Genomic DNA, 26,552 nt, shown 5'->3' with positions numbered 1-26,552 from the left:
TAGGAATAATTACTTTAATTTTTGTCAAGATTTTCTCTTTAGTTGGAATAATACTTCATCTGTTAGAGGTAAGATATTTTACAGAAGAAGGGGCTTTGATTCTACATCATTATACATACCCAGTATTTGATTTATTTAGAATATCAGCTTTTCTCTGTGTGTCTATAGCTACAAGCTAATTAAGCTTCCTCACCTGGGCTGGGAAGAACCCCAACTGACAAGCCGACTAAACTATGTAAACCTAGACGGCAACTGGCTATAGCTAAACCTTGTTTGCAGTAAGCTCTACACCATCATCTTCAGGTTCACTATTTCCTTTACTATGGATCTGAATAGGCTTGAATGTGTACATCTTTGCACAAACCAAGTAGTAAACAAGATTAACAGCTTGCATCAAAGTGATCAACCAGTAAAAGTACTCCAGTTTCCCTTTATTCAAGTTATCATCAGGAAGCCAGTTTGATCCGTCAGGGCCAGCACTGAACTTGTGGACTAAAGTAACCAGCAGTGTGCTCATGTAATTCCCAACAGAAATCGCAGTCCAAAATAGTGCCATAGCTGAGCTTCTCATGCTTTCAGGAGCTTGATCATAGAAGAATTCCAAATGCCCAATTGACATGAATGCTTCTGCTATCCCATGAAGACAATACTGTGGCGCAAGCCAGAAAACTGAGATAGGAATTGGATGATGAGAATTTAGCAACCCATTTTCTGCAGCTACTTGTTTTCGCTTAATTTCTACAAATCCTGCAACTAGAGTAGCTAAGATCGATATGACAAAGCCAACTCCCATCCTATGCAAGAAGCTAATGCCGCGATCGAGCCCTGTAAATCTACGAACAAAAGGAACAAGGAGACGATCGTATATAGCTATTGTTGTGAGCATGGAGGTCATGGTGAAGACAGACATTGAACCAGCAGGTATTTGAAAGGATTTTGAGAGATGTCTGTTCATGGACTTGGCTTGTTGAAGAGAAAATGTGCTTTGTTGGGCATAGGCTGTGATTAAGAGAATTCCTGCCGCCCATATAGGTCCCATTCTGATTACAGATTTCAGTTCTTCTACTCTGTGTACAGTATTTAGTCTCCACAGATTTGGTATCTGGCCTTGTTTCAGATTGTCTTCTTCTGTTACAATCGCAGCCTTGTCAAGAAACCTGCAACATTTTTGGTAATGCATTAGCAAAAAACGAACTCATATTTTGTATTTTTGGGTTCATTCACCGGGAATCTCAACCGTAAAAACCAAATTGTAGATCGACCAGAATTTTTGCAAGCATCGAAGATTTTTCTGATTAAATTAAAGCACATCGATATCCATTGATAGACCTAAAAACATAAAGTTTAACAAACCAAATAAGCCACTCTATACACCTGTTAAATTTTACAAGAACATCAGTAAATAGTTGAAAGCCACTCCTTCATATCCCTACAATAATTCAGGACACACAACATCAAGTCATCTGCGGTCGTGTATTAACCCAACTACATAGAGCTAATCAATGGATATTTGTCTGATGAGGTTAACATTTTAATTTCTTGGATAATTAAAAGAAAAAGAGGTCTTTGTTGAGACAGGAATCGGCCCAGTTCGGCTTGGACCTAACTGATCATAGTAATGGCTTAAAAGAATTGAGTTTTGGAAGACAAAACCGGCCCGGATCTGGCTAGACGCTCATTATGATCAGTTGTAGTTAGGACATAGGTGAGCTGGGCATGCGCTGGCTTTTGTTGTTTAGCTGAAGAGATTAAACCTCAGTACTATGTACACTGCCAAATGATTATCTCATCAGTCTCCTACTTGGAAACCATGATTGCCCTCCACAGAGTCATGACGGTTGCCAGATTTTATGATCTCTATCCACTCGGAGAAAAGAAGTAACCTAGCTAGTCTGAACAAAGTTATAATACTATCCGGGGAAATTAGACTAATGATCTTGAAATTTTTATATTTAGTGTTAATTTTATTACTGAAATTCAGTTTATCTCATTTTAATTATTTAATTTTGATCAATTTAGTAGATCCCTACTCTGTCACATATTTTGCTATTTGAATGAGATGGAAGATGATGCGGTGGAGGTGATTAATATTTTATTAATATTAAATTGAATAATTAAAATAAATTAAATTAAATTAAATTGAATATTCAAAAACTATGATGAGATTAACCCTAATAAACATATATGTATTCTAGCTATATTATTATTATGGGCGGAGGAAATTATATATGAAAATTGATTTAAAATGAAGAAGATAATAGACACTAGTTTGATTAGATATAAAGACAAGATAACACTAGTTAGTGATTTTGTATTCGGCTATAAAGTAACAATAATGGCATATTCATATATTCGGATTAAAAAATAAATGCATTTTTTATAAGTTTAATCTGCTAATAGATATATGCCGATAATCTAATAATAGTATATATATTTTATTTTTATTAAAAATATAAATTCGAATTCTATTGCAATTTAATTTTATAAAATAAAAACGAAAAAAGAAGAAAAGAAAAGAAAAGATAGATATATATGCAAGAAAGGAGGAAAGAGAGTTACTTCATATGCTTGGTGTGGACAAGGTTTTCACCAATAGAAATAGGAGCATCGAGTTCATCATTCTGGTACAGTAACTTAGGATCCGAAACCACGGACAGCTTCCTCTTCTTAAAAGCAGCTACACACACTTGTAACAACCGGGTAAAAGGACTCCCAGCCGGATCCAAGTTGCGGTAAAGTGGGTATCCAACAATAAAAGCAATAATTGAGAGAAACATAGCAATGGTTGGTATTCCAAGGCCCCATCCCCATCCAATATTGTCTTGTACATAGACAAGCACTGTCACAGCCAGTAATATGGACACCCCCATCACAAAATAATACCAATTGAAGTACCTCCATGTCTTTGTTGTCTGCTTTGGGTCCGTCTCGTCGAACTGATCCGCCCCGAATGCCACCACACAGGGTCGGATGCCCCCTGATCCTAAAGCTCCTAGTAGAAGAGATACGTACAGAATTGCTAGTTGACCTGCATCTGCTTCTTGGCAAACTTCATCACCTAATTTACATGGCGGTGGCCTTAAATTTGGAAGCACTGCTGATAGTGTTAAGCTTGTCATGCCCTGAGTAGAAAATAAAGAAAGAAAGTTGAAAAAGATAACAAAATTTTCAGGTTCCCAACTTGACTAGAATCTCAGATTCTAATGGCATATCTACTACGTTATTCTTCTCATGCATATTTATGAGCTATACTAAAATCATCATGAGTAGGCTTTATATCTTATTTCTGCTTTTATAAAATATTTGTTAATTAATTATAACATGTCATCTTACATAATCTCAAGGGAAGCTTCTTAATGTTTTTTAATTGTGTTCCCAATAACTTTAATTTATGAATTATGAGTAGTCTTGTTTTCTAAAACACTGAAAACACTAAAAAGAGGTAATGGTCCTTAAGAACATTCTTGGTAGTAAGAGAGAGAGAGAGAGAGGGAGAGAGAGGAACTGGGTGATTACGAGTTGATAGATAATGGAAGCAACAGTGATGGTCCAGAAGCGGCCGGCGTAGGAGTCGGCGAGGAAGGCACCGAGGAGAGGAGTCAAGCTTGAAGTGCCACTGAAGTTGGTGAGAGTATTAGCTGCTTTAGTTAATGGCATGTGAAGCTGCGTTGTTAAGTAGCTAATCATATTGGTGTTAAATCCCACCACTGCAAGCTTCTCACAGGCCTCATTTGCTGCAAAAACAAAAGATCGAAACAGTGAATATATATATGTATAAATCATCACTGAACCATGCAAAAATGGAAAAAGAAAAAAACATTTTACCAAATATAAAGGGCATTGTAATCATTCCACCCTTTTGCCCTTTGGCATCAAAACCTTTCTCCTCCATCTTCTCCATTGTCTGATGATGTTTTAATGGCCTTCCGTCGATTCTATTTATAGACCTGTGATTGTAAGGTTCTTATCTCAGGAATAATCCCTGTTGTTTTTATTTATTTATTTCGTTTTTTTAGAAGGCCGCTTAAGCTGCCGAATACATCATTATGTCCAAATCAATTATAATAACGTAGTTATTCTTGTTAATTTTAATATTAATTTCAAGATTTCTTCACATTATTATTGAAACTGTTTTAACTAATAATAATATTTATAGAAAGACTATAAATTGAAGCGTGACAGGTATGGACAAGGAGATTTTGTAAGTTTCAGCTTTAGTTTCGGTAGTATGTGAAGTGCTTTTGTTTTGGTGATATTGGATTTTTCTTCATAATTATATATAGGGTAAGCCTTACCCTATTATATTCATTTACTTTAGATTATTACTTTTTTCTATATGATCTTCATTTACAGAATTGAACTCCTAAAAACTCTATTAGACACTCACCGGTTTGAATAATAATAGGTATTATGTCCCAAGTTTCCTTTCTCTTATTTGTAATTAAAAAATATATATGAGTAGTTAACTAGTTTTATTTAAATGCTTTACATAGCTAATGAGTTTATATACTTTTTTCTTTTCTCTTTTATCTTAACTATTTAATTTTTTTTAATATTTACCCTATACTTGCATAGATCATAGAAACTAAGAAAATAGTTCATGTATTATATATACATATACGTAAAATGTTACAGAAATACAACAAATAAAAGTGAAACAACAACAAATGGTGGGACATATAACCAATCTGTACCAAAACTCACCTCATATATAGTTGAATTTATCTTTGTTTTAACTATACAAATGAAAATGGATGGAGCTTAGAAATTTACTATATTTTTAAATTAAAAATTAAAAATAATAAGTATAATTTTTTTAATTATCACAAAAAATCCATTAAAACTATTAAAATCAACTCGTACCGCCACCTTTCAACCACTACCACCAATATCTTTTTAAGTTAAAAATCACCAACATTATCACCATAAAATAATAAAAATTTACAATCTAATACCACCATCGTTACTTCTTATCTCTACCCATTAATTAAAAAAGAAATGCACAATCACCATCAACACTCACAAATACATCAATCATTTACTATAAAAGAAGGAATACAATCTAAGAAATTAAAGTCATTCCACACATCAACACTAAAATTATACCACCATCAACTTCTTTATGTGCTTAACCATCTAATTAAAATTTTAAATATATAAAAATTAAATATATAAGTTCAAATAGATAATTAAATAAGCATAATTAAATCATAATTGATCATATGATCAAATTGACTCTAGCAAGAAACTGAGTGGCGGAATTGGGTTCTATAGCGCCTGCAAATCACTTTTTCGAAAAAAATAAAAAAATTAAACTAACTGTAGTGCGAAATTGAGGATGAATATAAAGTTTAGAGGCTAAATTGAATTTTATTGCGATAATATTTGTCAAACTAAAGAGAACGGTGTCGACTTTTGATATTTTATAATAAAAAAAAACTTCATAAAATCGGAAAAGAAAACACATGAAAACAGGTGCAAGTGTGAAATCAGCTTCTGCATTAGCATTAGTAAACAGACAAACAAAACACTTTAGTACAATGAACACAACCACATCCTCATCCTGAACCTATTGATAAAAGATTCCCATGATTGAGGAAAGGATGAAACTTATTCAGAGCAATTAAATATAAGCAAAATCATTACTCTGGAGAACAGAACTTGAGACAGCTGTTTCAAAATCAAGCTGAAAATTAATTAAGCTTAGAACCATAAAGGGAAAGGAGTGATGGGATTTATAAAGTCGTTATAATCAAATGTCTATACAAATCATAGGGAATTAACCAAAATTCATGAATTTAAATTTTATAAATTTTTAAAATTTTATCATTTAAATTAAATATAAAAACGATAGATTTTTTATTTAAAATTAAGGATGATTTTGGAATAAGATAAATTTAATAGGAACACTATTGAAATAAAAAAATTATAATAATCTATTATTGTTTAAAATGGTGAATTTTGTACTTTTCCACCTCCTGAGTAGCAATTAAAATTTAAAAAATGAAAGATTTTGGAAGATGAAGGATTTTTTCATATCCATGAACTTAGATTACTTTTTTACTTGTAAAATAATAGATTTAAGTTAAATCCTTAAATCTTATAAAATCTTTCATCTAAAATTTTTCAATTCAAACGACTCTTTAAGAAATTGGAGTATTTGACATCGTTAGTATTATTATATGAGTTTGTTTTACAAAATAAATGTATAATTATTTTTGATTGGGCTCCAATTAGAATTTGAATATAAAATTTTAAAATTTTGAAAATGATTCTAATATTACTAATTATTACGATCTCAATAAAACAAATTGAGTCAAATTTTGGCTAGTCTAAACTTAAATCATTATTATTGTACCTAGCTTGAACAAAATTCATCATATAAATTTATAGTTCACGAGTTTAAATAAATTTAATCCAGTTTAAACAAGCTTAATAAATATAAATTATAAATATGGTCAATATATAGCTATATATAATTTATAATAAATATATTAAAATTTATGATTTAATGCTAACAGATAAGTTTGAATATATATATATTTGAGGTCCAGCTTAAATAACAAGAGCGATCACTCTTGTGAGTGAGAGAAATCCTAAGTTTGAGTTATCTCTTTTGTATTAAATAAAATAAATTTTTGTCTTTAATACTGAGTGTAAGAGATTGACTACCTCATGTTATGTATTGTACGACCCGCATACCCTCTCATAAATAAAACAAATTGAATAGATATTTCTATCCATAAGAAATAACAACATGAAAATTATAAATTAGATTATCAATGCTATATTTCATTATTTAATTCAAAAATATATTAATAAATTAGCTAACAAGTCTAATGAATCAACTATTATCTAACTTCAACTTGATTCGTTTATTAAATAGTCTTATTAACCAAGAGCACGTAGATGATACAGTAACAGTTTTTTTTAATTTAGTTATAATTTTAAATTCGAACTTTAGATATGTAACTGTGTTAAAACTCTTAAAATAATATTTTGTCATACATAAGGATTCTATCCGACACGTTTTAGATTAATTCTAAATATATGTAGTTAAATAAACTCATTTGAGCTTTTATCAAAATCAGCTCTAAGTAATTTATCACCAAAGGCTTAATTAATTAGCTGGTTTTTACAAGACTTGTAACCATAACTTATGGGTAAGTTCTATCTCCATTTTCTTTGTACCAACCTTTCATTAGAACATTACTAAAAAAATTTGAATTAATGGAATTATGACAAAATAAAGAAGGGTTTTGAAAAAATAGTAAATTATAAATAAATTAGATTTATTTAAATATGTATATTTTTATAATTTTTCTTTTAATTTATGAAAAGATAAATATGCAATAATAAAAAAAAATTACACTTAGCATAAAATTTCTCACTATTAAAAACAAATACTGTTGGTATTTGAACTAGGCGTCAAAGTGTTATTGCCATAGTTACAGACCTAACCTAGTTCATATATATACGTTACAACAATTATCACTATCCACCCACTGTCGCCATTCTCCATAGCCCAGCTTCTTTGCTACTCCACTTTTTCTCGGCCATCTCTCCTCATTTCTAACTGTCTTTAATGTCCCCAACACAGCTATACGATGTCACCATTTCATTGTTATTCAGAGCATCTAGATATATATCATTGTTTTCCCACCATTGTTGACTAGAAATGACCTCCTACTACTACTACCACTACCAAATCAGTGACGGCATTATCTTACTGTCATCACAATTTTATTCTTAAAAAATTGTGTTTGATTTGTATAAATTTTAATAAGTTTTTACAGTAATTATTTGCAAATTTGTACTTTATGTATTTGATAGAAATAAAAGTTTATTTGGTTCCATTTTATTAAATATTGAAATTGAGTATATCAATTTTTAAATGAATTTTATTTTTATTTACACAATACACCAAATAAAAGATTCATTTCTAAATAAATTAATTTATTTGTTAGGATTTGAACTAAAAAAACAAGAGAAGGTTAATTTCATTTGTTTGATTTGATGATATATGTCACGATTAAAAAGGAGTGAACGTACATTAGCTACAATTTCATACCATTTAGCGTCCTGTATACCTACGCCACTTTCATCGCTATATGTTACTCGTAATCATTATCATCAACTTGGCACGTAGGATTTATGGACTTCCTACAATACTTATGCTATACAGCATAATTTTATGATACCTTATATTAGTTGGTACATAATTAACATTGATAAAATGTAATTAAAAACCCATCAACAGATTATAAGAGATAACATTTGTTAATAATTTTAATTGAAAATCCGAGACAAATTTGACTTATCTAAGAAGTTTTCACAAATATAAATTGTAAAAAAAAAAAAAGCTACCAATCTATTAATTTTATGTTTAATTTAAATAGTAAAATATTTAAAACCAGTGAATCTCACAATTTTATGAATTTAGATCTCATGAACATTGACTAAATCAGAAATCTCAGAATATTCCAATGTATCTGAACCAGGTTTGGGTGCAAGTTGATGGTCCGACTAACCTTTTTTTTTAAAAAAAACTAAATGAATTTGATTAATTTTTTCTGAAAATGAAGAAAAACATGATATGGAGATGCACTACCAAGCCGATTGACTTACCATTTTTGTATCCAATATACTAAGCAAACCTATATGATGTGAAAAGAAATTCCATGACCTCAAGAACAATCAGTGATTGAACGAAAGATGAGAATAATAACTGAAAAGAAAAAACAAAAAGATGGTCTGAGTTAACATAAATCACGTCCTTTATATCATAAGAACACATCATGCTCCCACTAATCATATAAATTCGAGATCCTAAACATATAAGTAGAGAGAAATAGTATTAAAATCAATATAGGTTGCTGAGTAAGAAAGAAAAAGCATATGTTTAGAACATTGTTTGCATATATTTATATAGATTTAATTTTTTTAAAAATAAAATAAAAATTTATTATTTTATTATATATTTTAAAAGAGCAATATGTATAATAAAATTAATATTAGTTTTTCTTTAAATATTTAAATGAGGTTATATTAGTCCGTTAAATTATATTTAACTATAAAAATTCACATAATATCTTTAAGTTACTTTTCCTATACAAGGAAAGTTGAGTTGACTACCTTTTTTGAAAGTTATTTTGATTGTAAGTAACACTTAGTGAGAAATAGAAATTTTAGTTGTATATGAAATGCATAATCAAAAGAACTCCCGAAAAAATATTCAACTCAATTTTCTTATTATAGAAAAAGTAACTTAAAGAGGCTAGGTGAATTTTTTTAGTTAAATATAACTCAACAGACTAATATAACTTCATTTAAATATCTAAAAAAAACTAATATTAATTTTATAATACATATTGCTCTTTAAAATATACAATAAAATATAATTTTTTTATCTTTATATATATATATATATATATGAAGTAATATTCTAAACATATATTTTTTCTTTATCCAACAGCCTATATTGATTTTAATACTATTTCTCTTAATTGTTATATACTAATTTTTAATTTCTAAAAGACAATTTCCTTAAAAACTCAGCTTTTTATAAAATACATTTCTTGAAAAGTACACTATTTATACCAAACGAGAGGCAGTGATACTAGCGAGAGAATAATTATTTGACGTTATGTTAAAAAATCTAAATTGCACATATATTTGTCTTTATTAATCTGTAAATGAAACTGGCAAACAATAACATGAGGCCACCTAAAATAAAAATAAAAAATAAAAAAGAAATTGCACCTGCACCAGATATATCATATAAATATTAAATTCAAGCTCAAGGTTATAACTCATTATTTGAGGCCCCATAATTTGACTAACATTGAAGTGATTCCAACGATGTTTGAAAATAATTTATTAATGTAAATACAATTGGCAATCAAAAGAAGCAAATGTGGCCATAAATATTAAATAACCAAAAATACCAACAAACACAAAACAACAAAATAATACCAAAATGATTGAAGTTACCTAAAAGATTCAATTATCAAGCGATACAAGAAGAAGATTCAATTTTGATTTTCTTTTTCTCTTTTAAATTCTTATTTTGTTTTTTTCTTGAGATGGCTAATCTCTTGGCTTTGGGTTGGCGCATGCTTCTCTTTTTGCTTATCCCTTGCCCACTTTATAGGCTTTTGACGCCAGAGATGATGCAAGCAATGGTAGAGATGTTAACTAGAATAAAAGAAAACAGTATAATTTCGATTTAGTACTTAAATTTATATTTTGTGAAAAAAAATAATAAAATAATTTTTAAATAAAATAATTTTTCACTTTCAAACCAATAATTTTAATTTTAATTTTCTCTGAATTTAAAATGCACATAGAATAAATATTACATTAGTAAAAAATAAGACCAATTGCATATTTATATTTTTCAACTTTGACAATTTAGTAAGTTTAACATCTAATTTTTTATTTAACTTAATAAATATTAATTTTTTTTTAATATTTTAATATTTTTAACATATTATTTCAATTAATACGTCATATATATTATATAAAAGTATAAGTAAACTATTTTTTCTATTTTAAATTTTTATATATTTTTTTTTTTAGCTATTTTTTTAAGCACGTAATTTGAGAATCGTGGATTCTTTAATTATATTTCTTTATTTAAATCAATTCATAAATCTCATCAAACAACTAATCATTGGATATTTCTTTCAGTAATCATCAAGAAAACAGCATCAATTAAGAAAAGAGAGACAACAAAATTGATCTTTATCTTTAAAGGGTTGCAATAACCTTACGTTCATTCTCTATTTTTTTTTTTTTTTCTTTTCCTTGTGAAATCCACAAATAAAAATGCTGGCTTAGTAACATACCCAACAGATGATTGTAGACAGAAATTGGAATTCATGATGATAATGATGAAGAAGCAGTTGATTCTTTCTCAGTTCCCAATGAAAGATAATAAAGAAAAGCCAAAGAAAGATGTTTTAATGTCCTTACGACACCTCCAGTTTCAAAATATGTAGAGCGCTCTCTCTTTTAAGATCCCAATAAATCTATAATTAGTTTTACATCTAAGAAAAAATTAAAAGGAAAATATAAAACATAATTAATGGCTTTGATCTAATATTTTATGGTGTTGTCTCTAAATATACTTCTTCTTTTTCATTGTCGCTCTTATAACTATTTTCATCTTCTCACCTTTTTTATAGTAAATTTAAAATAAAAAATATATAAAAAGAAGAAGTTAAGAAAGAAGAAAAAGATATTCATGGGTTAGAGCATTGTATTTTGGGGATTGTGGATCATTAAATATAGTGTATGAAAATTATTATTTTAAGTTATTTATTGATAAGGAAAAGAAGCCTAAAACTTTGAAAGTCAGATTTATTTAAAATTAAAATAAAACAATGTTTTCATATACTAACTAACAAAAATAACGCCTATATATGATAGGCAATGTATATACTTATCAATTTTTAATTAAATTTTAGACTTAAATTTAGCAAAAATAACAATGAGGGGTTTATTTATTAAAAAATTATTAATTTTACTTTTTTATTTCATTATATAAGTTGAGAGACTAAATTAACTCACAACATACTTAAATAATATATATTTAAATAGTATAACTGTAAATAAAGTTCATAAATTTTTTACGTATAATCTATATTAAAAATGTGAGATTGTAGATGAATTGAGTGTTAAAAAGTTAAATTTTTAATTTAATATATTAATTTTTTAAATTTTTTATAGACTATTTTTTTTAAGTTTATTTTTAAAGGAGCTCAATTTATTTATTTTTTATAAAATTAATTTTACAATTTTAAAAATAACATGACATTAAAATTGAGACAAGTAATTGAGTCACCTTCTATATGATGTCCACTCAATTTGAGGGTTGATTAAGCAGCCACTTGTCATAATATCATTAAGTCTTCCATGATTAGAATTTAATTTAGATCAGGTCATGAGTCTTTGAGTCAGGAGTGAAGACCTCCAAAGGAACTATAGCTTTCAGTGGAGCAAGTGGGTTGGTCATAGGTGGGACCATTCAGGGGACAAAGGTGGACCAAGTGGTCCTCAAGTTCAGAATCTCAGACCACGAGATGAGACCGACCCATGGATTATTTTGTCCTTGATTTTGCACCGTATTCTTGATTTTCTTTCTATAAAAAAAAAATAAATTCTTGATTTGTTTTTGAGATAATAAGAAGGCAATGTTATTTTCAAATCGCTTTTCTTATTATTTAAATAAAATCTATAACTTAAACGTACAATCCATTGAGATATGATAGTATTACACTAATTTTTTTATTATTTAATTTAATAAATATGTGTTCCATTTTTTTCTTTTTATATGTTAATATAAAAATACTATTGCAGTATTATTTTATAGTTAAAAGAAAATGTAATAATTGTAGCCAATTATATGGGAGGGAAATGCCCTTTATAAACAATAAATTAAAATATAATATATTTTTAGTTTCTTTTACTTGATGAATCTATTTTATCTATTTCTGAAGATGTTCTTTAAGATTTAGAGGTAGGTTTGATTTTTAGTTAGAGGATTATTTGGAAAGTGTTGTTTATGTAACTTGACAAATAAAATTTATTATTTTATTATATTATTTATCCATATATCATGCTTTTTGCTTCATGAGCATAACAAAATGGTACCAAAAACGACGTGCTTAGGCTTTGATAATATGATTCAATAATATATTTTATTGCATAATCAATACAATTATATTAATTTTGTGATAGAAAATCATATGTTTAGCTTTTATTTACTTTTATCTTTTCTGCTTATGTAGATTAATTAACACTATGAGAATTGCCTATTACAAATTATAAATTTGATAATTAAATGCTTAATTATAAAGGAAAATACAAGATTTGTTTTAATTCAATTGCGTTTTTCTTAAATATAGCAAGGTCATATACAATTTTTTTTGCAATTTGATTCATAAAGCTGAAATCGAGGGTATTGTTTATTAAGTATTATATTTACATTGGATAGTTTATATATATATATATATATATATATTAATTTCTGAAATATAAATTCTTTTGATATATATGTCTAATTTTTGACATATAAATTTTTTATTTTGACATGTGTACTCATTTTGACACATTAGATTTAAATTTATGTATAATTTTATGGTTTTTTATTAATTCATTGATTAATAAGTCATATTCTTAATTAAACACTTTTTCGATCATAAAAATATATTAATAATAAATTAGTTTCCTAATTAGATAATGATTAGTCTTCTAATTTAGATAATGATTATTTTAAAAATAACATATTAATTATATTTTAATATTATATTAACAAATAAATTAATTTTTAATTAAATAATAATTTTAATTATAAAAAATAATATTTTTAAATATTATATTAACTAATAAATTAATTTTTAATAATTCTTAATTCTAAAAGATAATAATATCAATTATATTGATAGTATTAATTTATACAATATTATAATTAATTAATATATATTTTTATATTTTAAAACTAGTTAGTTAGTTATTATTTTTTAAAATATTATAAATTAATATTAAATATTAAAAAATTTAATAAATTGTATCTTTAAATTTAATTTTTTTATAATCGAAATACTAATAATAGTTATACAACGCACGAATAAATGACCAGTTATTATTAATCACCAGTGACTAAAAAACAATCAACACAAATATAACAACTAATAGAACCACATCATACGTAAACTAAATTAATTGGATAGTGACATATGTATTATTTATTATGTATTATATTTATATCGATTATTTTATCTTTTACTATTAACCATTTATAATTGAACCAATAAATACAAATGCAATAACTAATAGATAATAATGTCACATATCACTATATAATTAATTTAATTTATAAAAGATATGATAGATCGAGTCTATTTAAGAATTATTCTTATACAATAAATGACCAAAATTCAGATTACTAAGTCATATAGGATCCAGGTCTTAAAAGTTGGTTTTCACTGCTGAAAGTTAAATTCATTATTTTACAAGAAAAACTAGACGTAACACATGTGGTATGTTAATTAATGGATTACTTGATTTTAGCACAAGTCTGCAAGAAAAAGTGAATACGAATCAGAATCATCATCCTAAAATGAAAACAATCACTAATCAAAATCTGAAATTGCTTTTGTTTTCTTTATTTATAATTCACAATTATAAATCAAAATCAAAACCCAAAAGAAATTGCTTTTGTTTTTTTTTTTTTATATAATAGAGGGATAAAACAAAGCTAAAACATAATAATTGAGTACAGAACAATGAAGCAAAGAACATGAATTCATTGACATAGAACAAATGCATCTCTGGAGATATCAAACACAACAACAGCTACGAAGTTATCCTAATTCCAAGCCTGCAATTGTTACCCTTAAAACTTCACGCAAAGCTTTTGAAATTGTTTTCATATGATAGTAGAATAGGTCACACTTGATCAATGCCTTCATTTACTTAACCTAAAATTGTTTCTTTGAGACCCATGTCCTTCTCTAAGTTGCTGCAGACCTCATATACGTTTCTCTAAGATTCATACATCACATCTTCTCTAAACCCTACTATTTAGGGAAAAGAAAGAAATGAAGGAAAAAGAATTATGTATTAAGCGGCTAGGGTTTTAAAGAAGATTAGAAACTCCTAGTTGTATTTTTTTCTTAAAATTTTCTTTTAAATTTGACGACATAAAATAATATGCTTATGTAAATTATTTTTAACCAATTAGAATTAACAATTCTAGTTACCAAATGTATTAAATGCAAAATTTGAATTGCGAAATATTACATCGTTAAAATTAAAAAAGATATAATAAATTATAAAAGTTTTTGTTTTTTTCACAATTAAACCTAGCTTAAAAGTAAAATTATGAAAACCAAACAAATTTAATTTGATTATATGCCATATGTGATTTTTATGATAAATTCTAAAAAGAAAAAATGACATCGAGAATTATGATTATATTTTAGCATACGCATGTACATTGGCATTTTCGTTAACATTTTAAAGAAAAAAGAGAAAAAGAAAGGTGCAGCACTGCCCATTTAATAAAATCAAAGTGTAAGATGGAGGGCATTTAAGACACGTGGAGTGTGAATCACCACATTTTAATAAAATTGGATTCTTCTTAGACGATAACACAAGGGACCTCAAAACAGTAGTACTCGACATCTTCCCCTGTGAAGGCCACGTATAAGTGCTTTAGGTCTGAGTTGTCTTGTATATAAAATGAAAATGCCTAACTAAAGTGAATCTGGTGTCTTCTCAGAAAAGAATGTAATCTTTTTGGATGTGATTCTCTTTGATTTTAGAAGAATCCCACCTATTTTAAATGTAACAAATAATACTTTTATACAATTATTTTTTAATGCATTGAGGCTAAAGGGCAGTTTTGTACAGATGTTATATCCCGCATCTCATATGTAAAAATCAAATTAAAAATATATAAATTATGTAATTTGAAAAATTTTAAAAAAATTTAAAGAATTCAATTTTGACTAGTTAATAATAATTTTTTTTTAAAAAAAATTAATATTAATTTGAAGAAATAAATATTGTTACTTTTCTTTTTCCTATTTTAAGTATATTACGTCCAAGAGTTGGATATATAGTACAGTTATGATAAGTGTAAAATTAAAAACAAAAATATCATTTATCTATTAAATTTTGTATTATTAATTCAATGAAGGAGTGAAAGGGATTGAGAATAGTTAGGTGATTCAAAAATAGAAGGGAAGGAGTATAAAACATATGCCATGAGTAGCTGTTTTTTCCCTTCTTCCTTTTCTCTTTTCCCTGATATAACAAATATATTCAATGGATTTATCAATACACATTTCCCACTTTCTCAATATATCATGAAAGCCTAATTTATGTTTTATCCATTGCATGTGTTTGGGTGTGTGATAAATCCCAGTTGCTTTCGCTGAGATTTTTATGAATAACATGTTTTTCTTTTACAGATTTAAAATCAATCTTGACGAAAAAAATTAAATTTTGGTTCAATTTAGTGGAACTTATTGCATTTTGAAAAATAAAAAAATTCATAACAGGAATAATATTATATTTAGTTTTATTTTGTTGGTCATGAAATTTTAATTTATTTTATTTTAATTTTAATTACGATTTAGTTTTTATATTAATAAAAATTCGACTCGTCACGTTTTTTTTTAATTACTCTTTTATCATTAGTTGTTTTTTTTCTATATATCAGTCTTTCATTTGTAAATTAATTAAATTAAAATTAAATAATTAAAATTAAATAAATTAAAATTTTATAATTAAAATAAAATTATATGTGACCATTTATTTCATTATCTCTTAATAAAATGTTGCATAATTAACTAAAAAAAAAAGTTTTTTTTGAAACAACAAAGGAAAAGGTTAAAAGATGAACAAAGACTCCAATTTTATAATGCTTTACAAAATCTAAAGTTGATACTATAACGTTTTAAAAATATTAATGAATTATGTTTGTTATAATCTCAAAGATAAACAAGGTAAGATCATTTTGGCGTTAAATTCAAACTTAATAAGCTAAAAAGAAAAAAAAGAATCATTTTAGGAGTCCGTTGAATTCAAACTCAATAAGCTAAAAAAAGTTGATTAGTCATCTGAAAAGAGTACACATCTTCATAAGCTAAAATCCATCCATAAAAGATCAGAAATGATCTTCATATTACCAGAATCAGACAATTTGTGAAAAAATTATGTAAACTATATTAGGTTGGGAGAACCCAAACTTTTGTACACAAGCCAGACAGTGTATATATATATGTAATGCTTGAGACAGAAAATTGATGGTCCCATGTGCTAAATATACCTGCACTAGCACTACTTAAGAACAAGAGAGCCGACAACAACAACAACAATAATAATAAGTTAAACGCATAAAAACACTGCACTATAACTTCTTTTTCACCTCTATGGTATAAAACTGTACGGCTTTGAAAGATTTTTGTTTTATTTATTTACCTATTGTTTTTATGTCTGATCTTATTGGTAATTTGTTTTATTTATTTAAGCAAATAATCCGTTTTATTATTAAAAACAAGTCATTTAACGGTCAATATTAATATTATAGAAAAATTTTAGTTAAATTTAATTCATTGCGTCATCTATAAATTAAATCAAATTGCATAGTAATATGTAATATTTTATTTATTATCATTAACCACTTACTCATAATTAAAAATTAATGAATATAAATATAAAATTTAATAAATAATATTATATATTATTATATAATTAATTTGTTCTAATATGTTAGACTAAATTATAAATTTTTTAATATTATAATCACTTTTATACAAAATATAAAAAAGAAAAAGAAAAGAAGAAGAAGAAGAAGAAGAAGAAGCAAAACATGTTGTAGGATGCCAAATAATCACGGATGAATAATGAGTGTTTCTTTTTGGAAGCTCACGGAAATTTTCACGTTGAAATGAATGAGTTTGGAGTCTGCAATTTGGATGGAATGGGCTTTGAGATAAATCAAAAAAATAAAAATTGAGCAATTGGAAGTAGCCACCCTTTTGTCTCTCATTCAAAAATCTAAGTTCGATAATTCCAAAACCAAACTATGTCTTCTTCCCCTTTGAGTTGAGGATTCCAATCTCAAAATCAAATTATATTTTAATTAATTTGTTGTTTTCAAGATGGTACATATGTTTGAAATTATGAGAGTGAATAAATGTTATTCATGCAGTAATCTTATTTATGGACTGAATGGTCCGAAGTCCATTTATTATGGACTGAAGTGTTGCAAGAGATTGTAGGCCAACAAACTGCAACATTGGAGGCGTGCTCGAGCTATTTTCGATGATGCGCTGGAACAGATAGACCAAACATTGGACCGGTTTAATCTTATTTGAATCCCACGCCAATGTCTGAAACTGCAAAATTAAAAGGAAAAACAGATTAAGTGAATCCCAATAGAAACATATGCAAACACTTAAGCCAATCTGATTAATAAGTTACATTTATAAATAAACGTTCATTCTAATCCTAAAAAATTAATATTTTAATAATAAATTAATTTTTTAATTAGATAATAATTAAATAATGATTAGTTTAATTAGATAGTAATTTATTCTAAAAAATAGCATATTAATTATAATTTAATATTATTTCTCATGAGTTAGAAATTGGCATATTTTCTATAGATTCATGTGAACGTAAGAAGAAAAGAAATACATATCTTATCTTTCCAAGATGGTTTATAACCAGCCGAGAATAAAAGAAAATATATTAGATAATGATTTTAACTATAGAATATATATTTTTAAATATTATATTCACTAATAAATTAATTTTTAATTATATAATAGTTTTTAATTTAAAAATAATAATAATATCAAATTGTATTTGATAGTATTAATTTATATAATATTATAATTAATAAATAAATATTTTAAAAATAATTTTTATATTACTGCACTAATAAAATTTTAAAAATAGTTAAAAATATTTACAAATAGTTAATTTATTATTATTTTTTAGAAAATTATAAATTAATATTAAATATTGATCAATTTATTAAATTATATCTATAATTTTGAATTTATAATCGAAATAATAATAGCAGTCATACAATGCATGGATAAACGAATAATAAAAATTAAATTCGATTTCAAAACCAAAACAACATATAAGCTATACAGGCAGGCATGTATCTCTTTAATTATGAAATCTCATTAGATGAAGTATTTGGAAGCGCACATCTTTGACTTAATTGAGCCACCCTTAAAACAAAATTAAATCTCTTAATTTTGCGATTAATATTCGCTTTCAGACACATAAATTTTGTGGAAGAATGAATATATATATATATATGAAAGAAATGTTTAAAAAAATTAATGCAAGGAAGAATTATTATGTTTGGCCCTCAATCCGCGGAGACAGTAAAGACATGGGTAACTAAACTTGTCTAATCTGAATCTCTATTTCTATCTTTAGACACACCCTCCCTCCTGTTCTTTCTATGGTGATTGAAGAGACATAAAGGTGTAGTATTTTGTACAAACTAAGTAAATATAAATGGAAAATTCTCCAATTTCCCCCTTTTCAAATTATAAACAGGATTGCAACTTGATCGAGCTGAATCGGCCGTCGGAAACAGTGCAGTAGCTGTGCTCCTCATGCCTTCAGGTTCCCTGATCGTAGAAAAATTCTAAATATCCAACTGCCATGGATGCCTCAGATATTCATTTCATCATCGAAGACTGTACTGTGGGTAAGCCAGAAAACTGATATGGGCAGAGTAATGCTGCTATAATTTTCAAGACCACTAGCAATTGCTACATGCTTTCTTGTCACTTCCATAAATATTCAGCAACCGAACCATTTCTTGCGAGAAGTTTACGCCTCGATCCGGTCCTGTGAATTTATGATCGTACGCATCTATTGTACAGAGCATGGAAGTCATGGTGCATACAAACATTGACCCAGCAGGGGACTTGGAAAGGCTTTGTTAATTGCTTTGTCACTGTATTGGCCTGTTCGAGTCAGGATGTGTTTTATTGTGCTGAAGCCATAGAGAAGAGGATCCCAGCTGCCATTATTGATGACAGCTTGATCACAGTTTTCAATTCTTCAACCCTCTATGAATTGTGTTTAGTCCCCAAATGAATTTGGTCTTTGCAATGGTCTGATGATGTCCTATTCTGTCATACTAGTTGCCTTGGCAAAACTAATCTGCTTGTCATTTTAGAAAATAGTATTAACATTTTTTTTCTTCATCCAAACTGTTTGTTTCAAGCTGAAACGCAGTAAACGGTAAAATTATCACCTTTAATTAAAAAACGCCTTAAGCCGCAAAATAAATTAGAGCGATGCACAATTTATAAAAATTTCTTGACTTTTGATATGTTTACGCTTAATTAATTATCAACCTTAATAATCTTTTATTTTAAAGCTCAATTATTAAACTCATTTTAATTATAAGAAAATCGAACTAAAGAACATGACAAACGGAGCCGTTAGCGTCACGAGTGTCACCACTGTCCAATTTAGAAAATCCATCCTGTAATAATGCAAATGCGTTGGATATGAAACAAACTTAAATCAAGAATCATTCCTTCCAAATATTTAAACTACTGGGCAAAATCTTAACAAGAGTTTCAATCTAAAAAGATTTAAATTGTCGATCTGTAACATGATGGACCATTCCATATGCTGTAATAGAGACAGGAAGCAGGGCTAATAGCTCTATTGATATCAAAAATTTGTAATTATATTTCTAATTGGTATTAATATTTAATTTTTTTATACTAAAATTTTAGTTTCCGTCAAAACGATAATATTTATTAGAAATTTATTTAATTTTTTATGACATGGAGGGCAGAACTCCTCATTAACATTCCACCCATTATCCACGTTTTATTGACTTTGAATAAATTGTGTCGTTGATGTCAAAACTTTGCTATTTATATCCAAATAGTATAAATTCTTTAATTTACATCTTTTTAGTATCACGCTTGTTATTTTTATTTCAATCAATGGCAGTTGATGGAGACTCGCCTAAAAATAAATTTCCATGTGAGTTAAGAACTCGTCAAATACTGGATAACCCGCCTAGACCACTAACATACTCAAGAGGTGAGCCACCATTCCACACAGCCACAAAACATTACTCATAAAAAATCCAAATTTCTAATCTTTAAGACCACGCTAGACATGAAAATAATTAGCATTTTACCTATAAATACTCATCTAACACACCAATAAAAGATATCAGAATCTCGATATATTGATGTCACCAAAAGTGTAAGGTAACAACCGTGTAACTTATTTTAAATAAAAGTTTACGGAATAATATATTAGCATTTTTTACTAATGTGGTAGCTAAAAGTTCATCTAAATATGACACTAATTAACATATCAATAAAAAATCACATAAATCTTCATAGGTACTATCAATTAAAACAGAAATAATGGTCATAGTATTAAGAAGAAATAAATTTAAGAATTAGTTATTAACCATTACAGACCAGCCATGAATTCAAATGTTTGTCTGAAAGAGCATGATGAGGACACTTTGAAGTGATAAGGTTGTTAGGAGTGATAAGGCTGCAAGTGATCCTCTTATCATATCTAAGGGATATATTTCGGTGGTTTAGTTAATTCAAGATCAGCTCAATCATGGTCAAAGTGGTTATCTCCAGGTCATCATTTAGTTACACCTGATTTTATGCAACAGATTGTATTTTTGAATTGATCTTCTTATCTAGTTAGTTGTGATAGCTTTACTATATATATTTTTAGACTTCTTCCTGTAAGAAATGCTTGCTCACGTTAATACAAAGAACAATTTCCAGTTTATCAAATTTCTTTTTGGTATCAGAGCGCCAAAGTGAGCAACAAAAAAAAAAAATCAACAAATATGAGTTCACTCTCACACAACGTCAGCAACTTCATTACCCTTAAACTCAAACCTGATAATTACCCATTATGGAGAGAATAGGTTCTGGCATTTGCAGAAAGCCAAGATCTAATTGATTATCTCACAGGTGAAATAAACAATTCAGCAACAGACTCAACTACACAAACTAAGACCACTTTAACGAATAACAAGACAGCAGACTGGAGAAAATCAGATTGGCTACTTCGTGGATGGCTGATTGGTACACTTTCAGAAGAGGCACTTGATCTTGTTATAAGCCAAGACACATCAAAAGCAGTCTGGGATGCTTTGAATGAAGCATATGCTCAAGATTCTTAAGAAAGAGAATTCACTCTACGATATCAACTCATCTATCTCTGCAAAAATGAAAGTGTCACCATTGTTGAGCACATTCAATAGTTCAAAGGGATCTATGACAGCCTCGCGGCCATTGGAAGTCCCGTTCCTGACAAGGAGAAGGTATTTTCCTTGCTCACTAGTCTTGGACCAAAATATGAATCATTTATCACAACCATGTTGAAGCCACCCAGACCATCCTACCCTAAACTCGTATCTCTGCTACAAGGTTACGAACATAGACAAAACTGGTTCACCATATAAACACTAACTCACCAACTAGCTTTCTATGGACAAAAACAAAATCCAGGCTTCACAAATCGCGTGAGCCAAAACAGCTTCAACTCGAGTGGTTAAGGCTTTCAAGCACACAACCCAAATTCCAGTAATCAAGGAAATCGCAATCAAGGTTATACAAATAGCAATAGGTAAGACCTCAGAGCCCGTAAACCACCTCCACTGGGACAAAGAAGGATAACACCAGAAGAAAGAGAGATGTATCAAAATGATACCTGCCAAATCTGTGGTGTCATAGGACATATTGCAAAGATATGTTGGCACTTAGGTAAGCATTCATCAACTACAGAAGAACTCCCTAAGGCATTGGCCGCACTCACCCTCGACAACACAGTGTATGACACCGAATGGACCACAGACACTGGAGCTTCTCAACACATGACAGGTAACTCTAAAATGCTGACAAATAAACAACTATATTTAGGCAATAACTCAGTACTCATAGGTAATGGTTCTCTGTTAGGTATTGACTCTATAGGTGATGCTAGTATTACCAATGGTGATAACATTATGCCTCTAAATGATCTCCTACATGTACCCAAACTAAAAAGGAATCTGCAATCAGTCGGCCAACTTATAGATAACTACCCTGTTAATTGTGAATTTTCTAATGATGGTTTCTGTGTCAAGGAAAGGGATACAGGTTACAAGGTGATGACAGGGCAATGCAAGGGTGATCTATACGTTATTTTTAAGTCCGTATGAGTCACATTTCTCCCGTAGGTTCAAAGTTGGCACCATCGACTTGTGGTATCAATGACTGGGACATCCTCAAATGTCCACTCTTAAGTTGTTACAACAAAAGGGTTTGATTGATGTTCAAGGCTCCAATAAGGCGCAATCTCTTTGTAATAGCTTTCAATTAGCTAAACTTAGTAAATTACCTTTTTCATCTTCTGACAATATTAGTTCTTCTGCTTTCAATAAAATACATTGTGACGGAGCCATTAGCGTCACGAGTGTCACCATTGTCCAATTTAGAAAATCTGTCTTGTAATAATTCAAATGCGTTGGATATGAAACAAACTTAAATCAAGAATCATTCCTTCCAAATATTTAAACTACTGGGCAAAATCTTAACAAGAGTTTCAACCTAAAAAGATTTAAATTGTCGATCTGTAACATGATGGACCATTCTATATGCTGTAATAGAGACAGGAAGCAGGGCTAATAGCTCTATTGATATTAAAAATTTGTAATTATAGTTCTAATTGGTATTAATATTTTAATTTTTTTTTACTAAAATTTTAGTTTCCGTCAAAATGATGATATCTATTTGAAATTCATTTAATTTTTTATGACATGGAAGGCGGAACTCTTCATTAACATTCAACCCATTGTCCACGTTTTATTGACTTTGAATAAATTATGTCGTTGATGTCAAAACTTTGCTATTTATATCCAAATAGTACAAATTCTTTAATTTATATTTTTTTAGTATCACGCTCGTTATTTTTATTTCAATCAATGGCAGCTAATGGAAACTCGCCTAAAAATAAATTTCCATGTGAGTTAAGAACTCGTCAAATACTGGATACCGCCTAGACCACTAACATACTCAAGAGGTGAACCACCATTCCACACAGCCACAAAACACTACTCATAAAAAAATCCAAATTTTTAATCTTTAGAACCACGCTAGACATTAAAATAATTAGCATTTTACATATAAATACTCATCTAACACACCAATAAAAGACTAATGCTAATATATTGTTCCTTAAACTCTTATTTAAAATAAATCACACGGTTGTTATCTTACACTCTTTGTGACATCAATTTATTGAGATTCTGATATTTTTTACTAATGTGGTAGCTAAAAGTTCATCTAAACATGATATTAATTAACATATCAATAAAAAATCACATAAATCTTCATAGGTACCATCAATTAAAACAGAAATAATGCTTATAGTATTAAAAAGAAATAAATTAAATAATTAGTACTATTTAAATAATGTGGCAAGATTTTGACATCTAGGGGGCAATTTACTCAAAATCAAGTGTGATGAGGACGGTGAATAAAATACTGATGTAGAGCTTCATATATCAAAAATTGAATAAATTCTTAATAGATATCATCAATAACGGAAATTAAAGGTTTGATATAAAAAAAATTAAAATATTGATACTAATTAAAAATTAAAATACTATCGGAGCTATTTAGCCCGTGAAGCGCCTCATATCTAAATAAAGAATAAGAATCAGAACTAATGGATACCATTGTGATAGAGTCAGTAAAACATCCTGTATATGGGCTACCAGCAGGCTCCAGAATTCTATACGGAGGGTAGCCAACAACAAATATGAGTACTGTTGATAGAAGCATAGCAATGGGAGGAAAACTCCAAAGCCCCAATCCCGTCCAACATAAAATTGAACATTAAGAATCAATGCCCTCATAACGAAACAGTACCAATTAAATTAGAGACGGTCATGTTTTCATTTCTTTGCATAGAATCTGCCTTGTCAAACTGGTATGCCCCGGAAGCCGCCACGCAGAGCCAGATTCCTCCGGATCTAAATGATGTCAGTTGAAGAGAAAGAATTTGTTAGCTGACCTGTATTGGCTTTTTGGCAAACTTGAATTGCTTGATAGGGGTGTGGCCTTAACTCTGGTAGTGGTAGGGTTAAGCTCATAAATTCTTGATCAGATAATACATTTACTTTGTCTTAATCTATTTTCATTTTCGCAGTAAGGAACATTTTAAGCGCCATTATTTTTGTTATGGAGTGAGCACCAAATGAAAATGATGAGTCTAATGTAATTTACACGAGTAACCCTTCATCAGAAAACCAAGTAATTTTCTTTTACATGATGGGTCCAATGAACTTCTAAGAGTTCCTCAGTTTTCTTTCTATTAGATTTGGATCCAGAAATGGAAAGCATTGAGCAAAATAAAGTGTATATGTTTCTTAACTGTTTAGACGTACGGTGGATGCAACAGTAATAGTCAAAATGAATCGGCAATGAAGGCCCTAGGCAATGGAGTCAACCTTGCAGTTCCATTGAAATTGATGAGTAATAGCTGCCAGTTTTGTTAAGTAGTTTAGCATACGCTGGCACCTCATCCTACAATTGCCAGCTTCTCATTTACCACTTTGCGACACCAGATAGGAAAAAAAAAATTAAAGAAAAAGTTAACAGAAGAAACATCCATAAATCAGAATTCTCGGTACCCAATAGAAGGAGCTAGAAGAAAGAAAAGGTGCTATGATTGAGCTCTAGAAGATCTTACACAAGATAAATAGTAATGATGCCACCCTTACCGTCCTTGGCATGATTGCTCATTACATGGCTGTCCTTGACTCGCATATATATTTTATTTTACAATGCCTCCATCATCATGTTGCTCTTTGACTGATTCATTAGCTAGATACAAGTCTTGAAATGGCTTCATACCAATCTCACTGTACATGCACCCCCTAATGTTTAAAACAGTACAACCAATTATGCAATATTGAATCAAGAAAGCAGAATACGGCCATGAATTCCTTGACCCATCTGTTTCTTGATAATCAATCAATCGACAGTCTGCGATCATAAGCTAAGTATTTTCCGTGATTTGTTTGTCAGTGAGAATCATGGTTTTAAGACTCTCATTGCGGATAATTAAATGATTGCTAGAGAAAGGTCTCTTTCATTTTTAGATGTTTGTCTAAATGAACTAATATACCTTGTTGTAGAAGCAATCCACTCAGTGACCTTCATGTGTGTAAACAGATAAAGAATACTTCTTATTTTTATAAATAAAAAATTGTATTTGTCTAAAATAATGAACCCACTCGCAGTTTTCTGAAAGTATTCATGGTTCTTTCTTTTATGGAAGTATCTTGGAATCCCAAACTAGGATTAATCTGTTCTTCTCGAATTTGATGTTAAAACAATCAACAAAATTTACTTATAATTTAATATAACCATGAGCGGAACCTTTCTTAAATCGCAAATATATACAATCAACCAACTTCATTTTTCTTTAGTTAGTTGAAATTAATAAATTAATAATTTTATATCCATTAAATATATTAATTATAAGATGGTTGATTGTATCATATCAACACCATTGCTAAATATTAAAGTGAAGTCTCTTTTTACAAAAGAATTATTTGTAGCTACTTTTTGTTTTTTAATTATTAGTATCAAAATGTACTTACAAATATCCATAAATGAAAAAGAACAAAAAATATCGGTTACTAAAAATTCGAAAATATGCCAAAGAAAATACATAAAAAAATAAATTCATTTTTGAAATAAAAATAAAAAATAAATTGAAGGTCAATGTGTTCTAAGAGTAGCATCCTATCTATAAAGAAAACTAAAGCTATGATATCACAAGTTTCACAATAAAAACTCAAAATTTTAAAATTCCAATTTCAGTTGAAAGGTATTCTTACAATAAGATTTAAAAATTATGTAAAATAGAATGAACGATACTTGATGCCAACTATGGCAGTATTAAAGATAAAAGGGACACCATCGTTCTGTGAATTCTAG

The 26,552-nt window shown here is 28.5% G+C and overlaps 1 protein-coding gene across 1 annotated transcript; it reads right to left on the bottom strand.

Annotated features, from left to right (window-relative positions):
* Positions 1–6,699, bottom strand: LOC8269687 (protein NRT1/ PTR FAMILY 3.1). Its single transcript, XM_048372963.1, has 5 exons — positions 6,673–6,699; positions 3,826–3,947; positions 3,517–3,734; positions 2,560–3,122; positions 1–1,157 (listed from the first exon to the last, which is right to left on the bottom strand). Exons 1-5 carry the CDS (start codon positions 6,675–6,677, stop codon positions 263–265), a joined length of 1,803 nt encoding a protein of 600 aa, XP_048228920.1. The 5' UTR covers positions 6,678–6,699; the 3' UTR covers positions 1–262.
* Positions 6,700–26,552: the final 19,853 nt, after the last annotated feature.

This window comes from Ricinus communis, chromosome 4 (genome assembly GCF_019578655.1).
Source record: "Ricinus communis isolate WT05 ecotype wild-type chromosome 4, ASM1957865v1, whole genome shotgun sequence".
NCBI classification, from domain to species: domain Eukaryota; kingdom Viridiplantae; phylum Streptophyta; class Magnoliopsida; order Malpighiales; family Euphorbiaceae; genus Ricinus; species Ricinus communis.
This window is presented reverse-complemented; position numbering and strand designations above follow the sequence as displayed.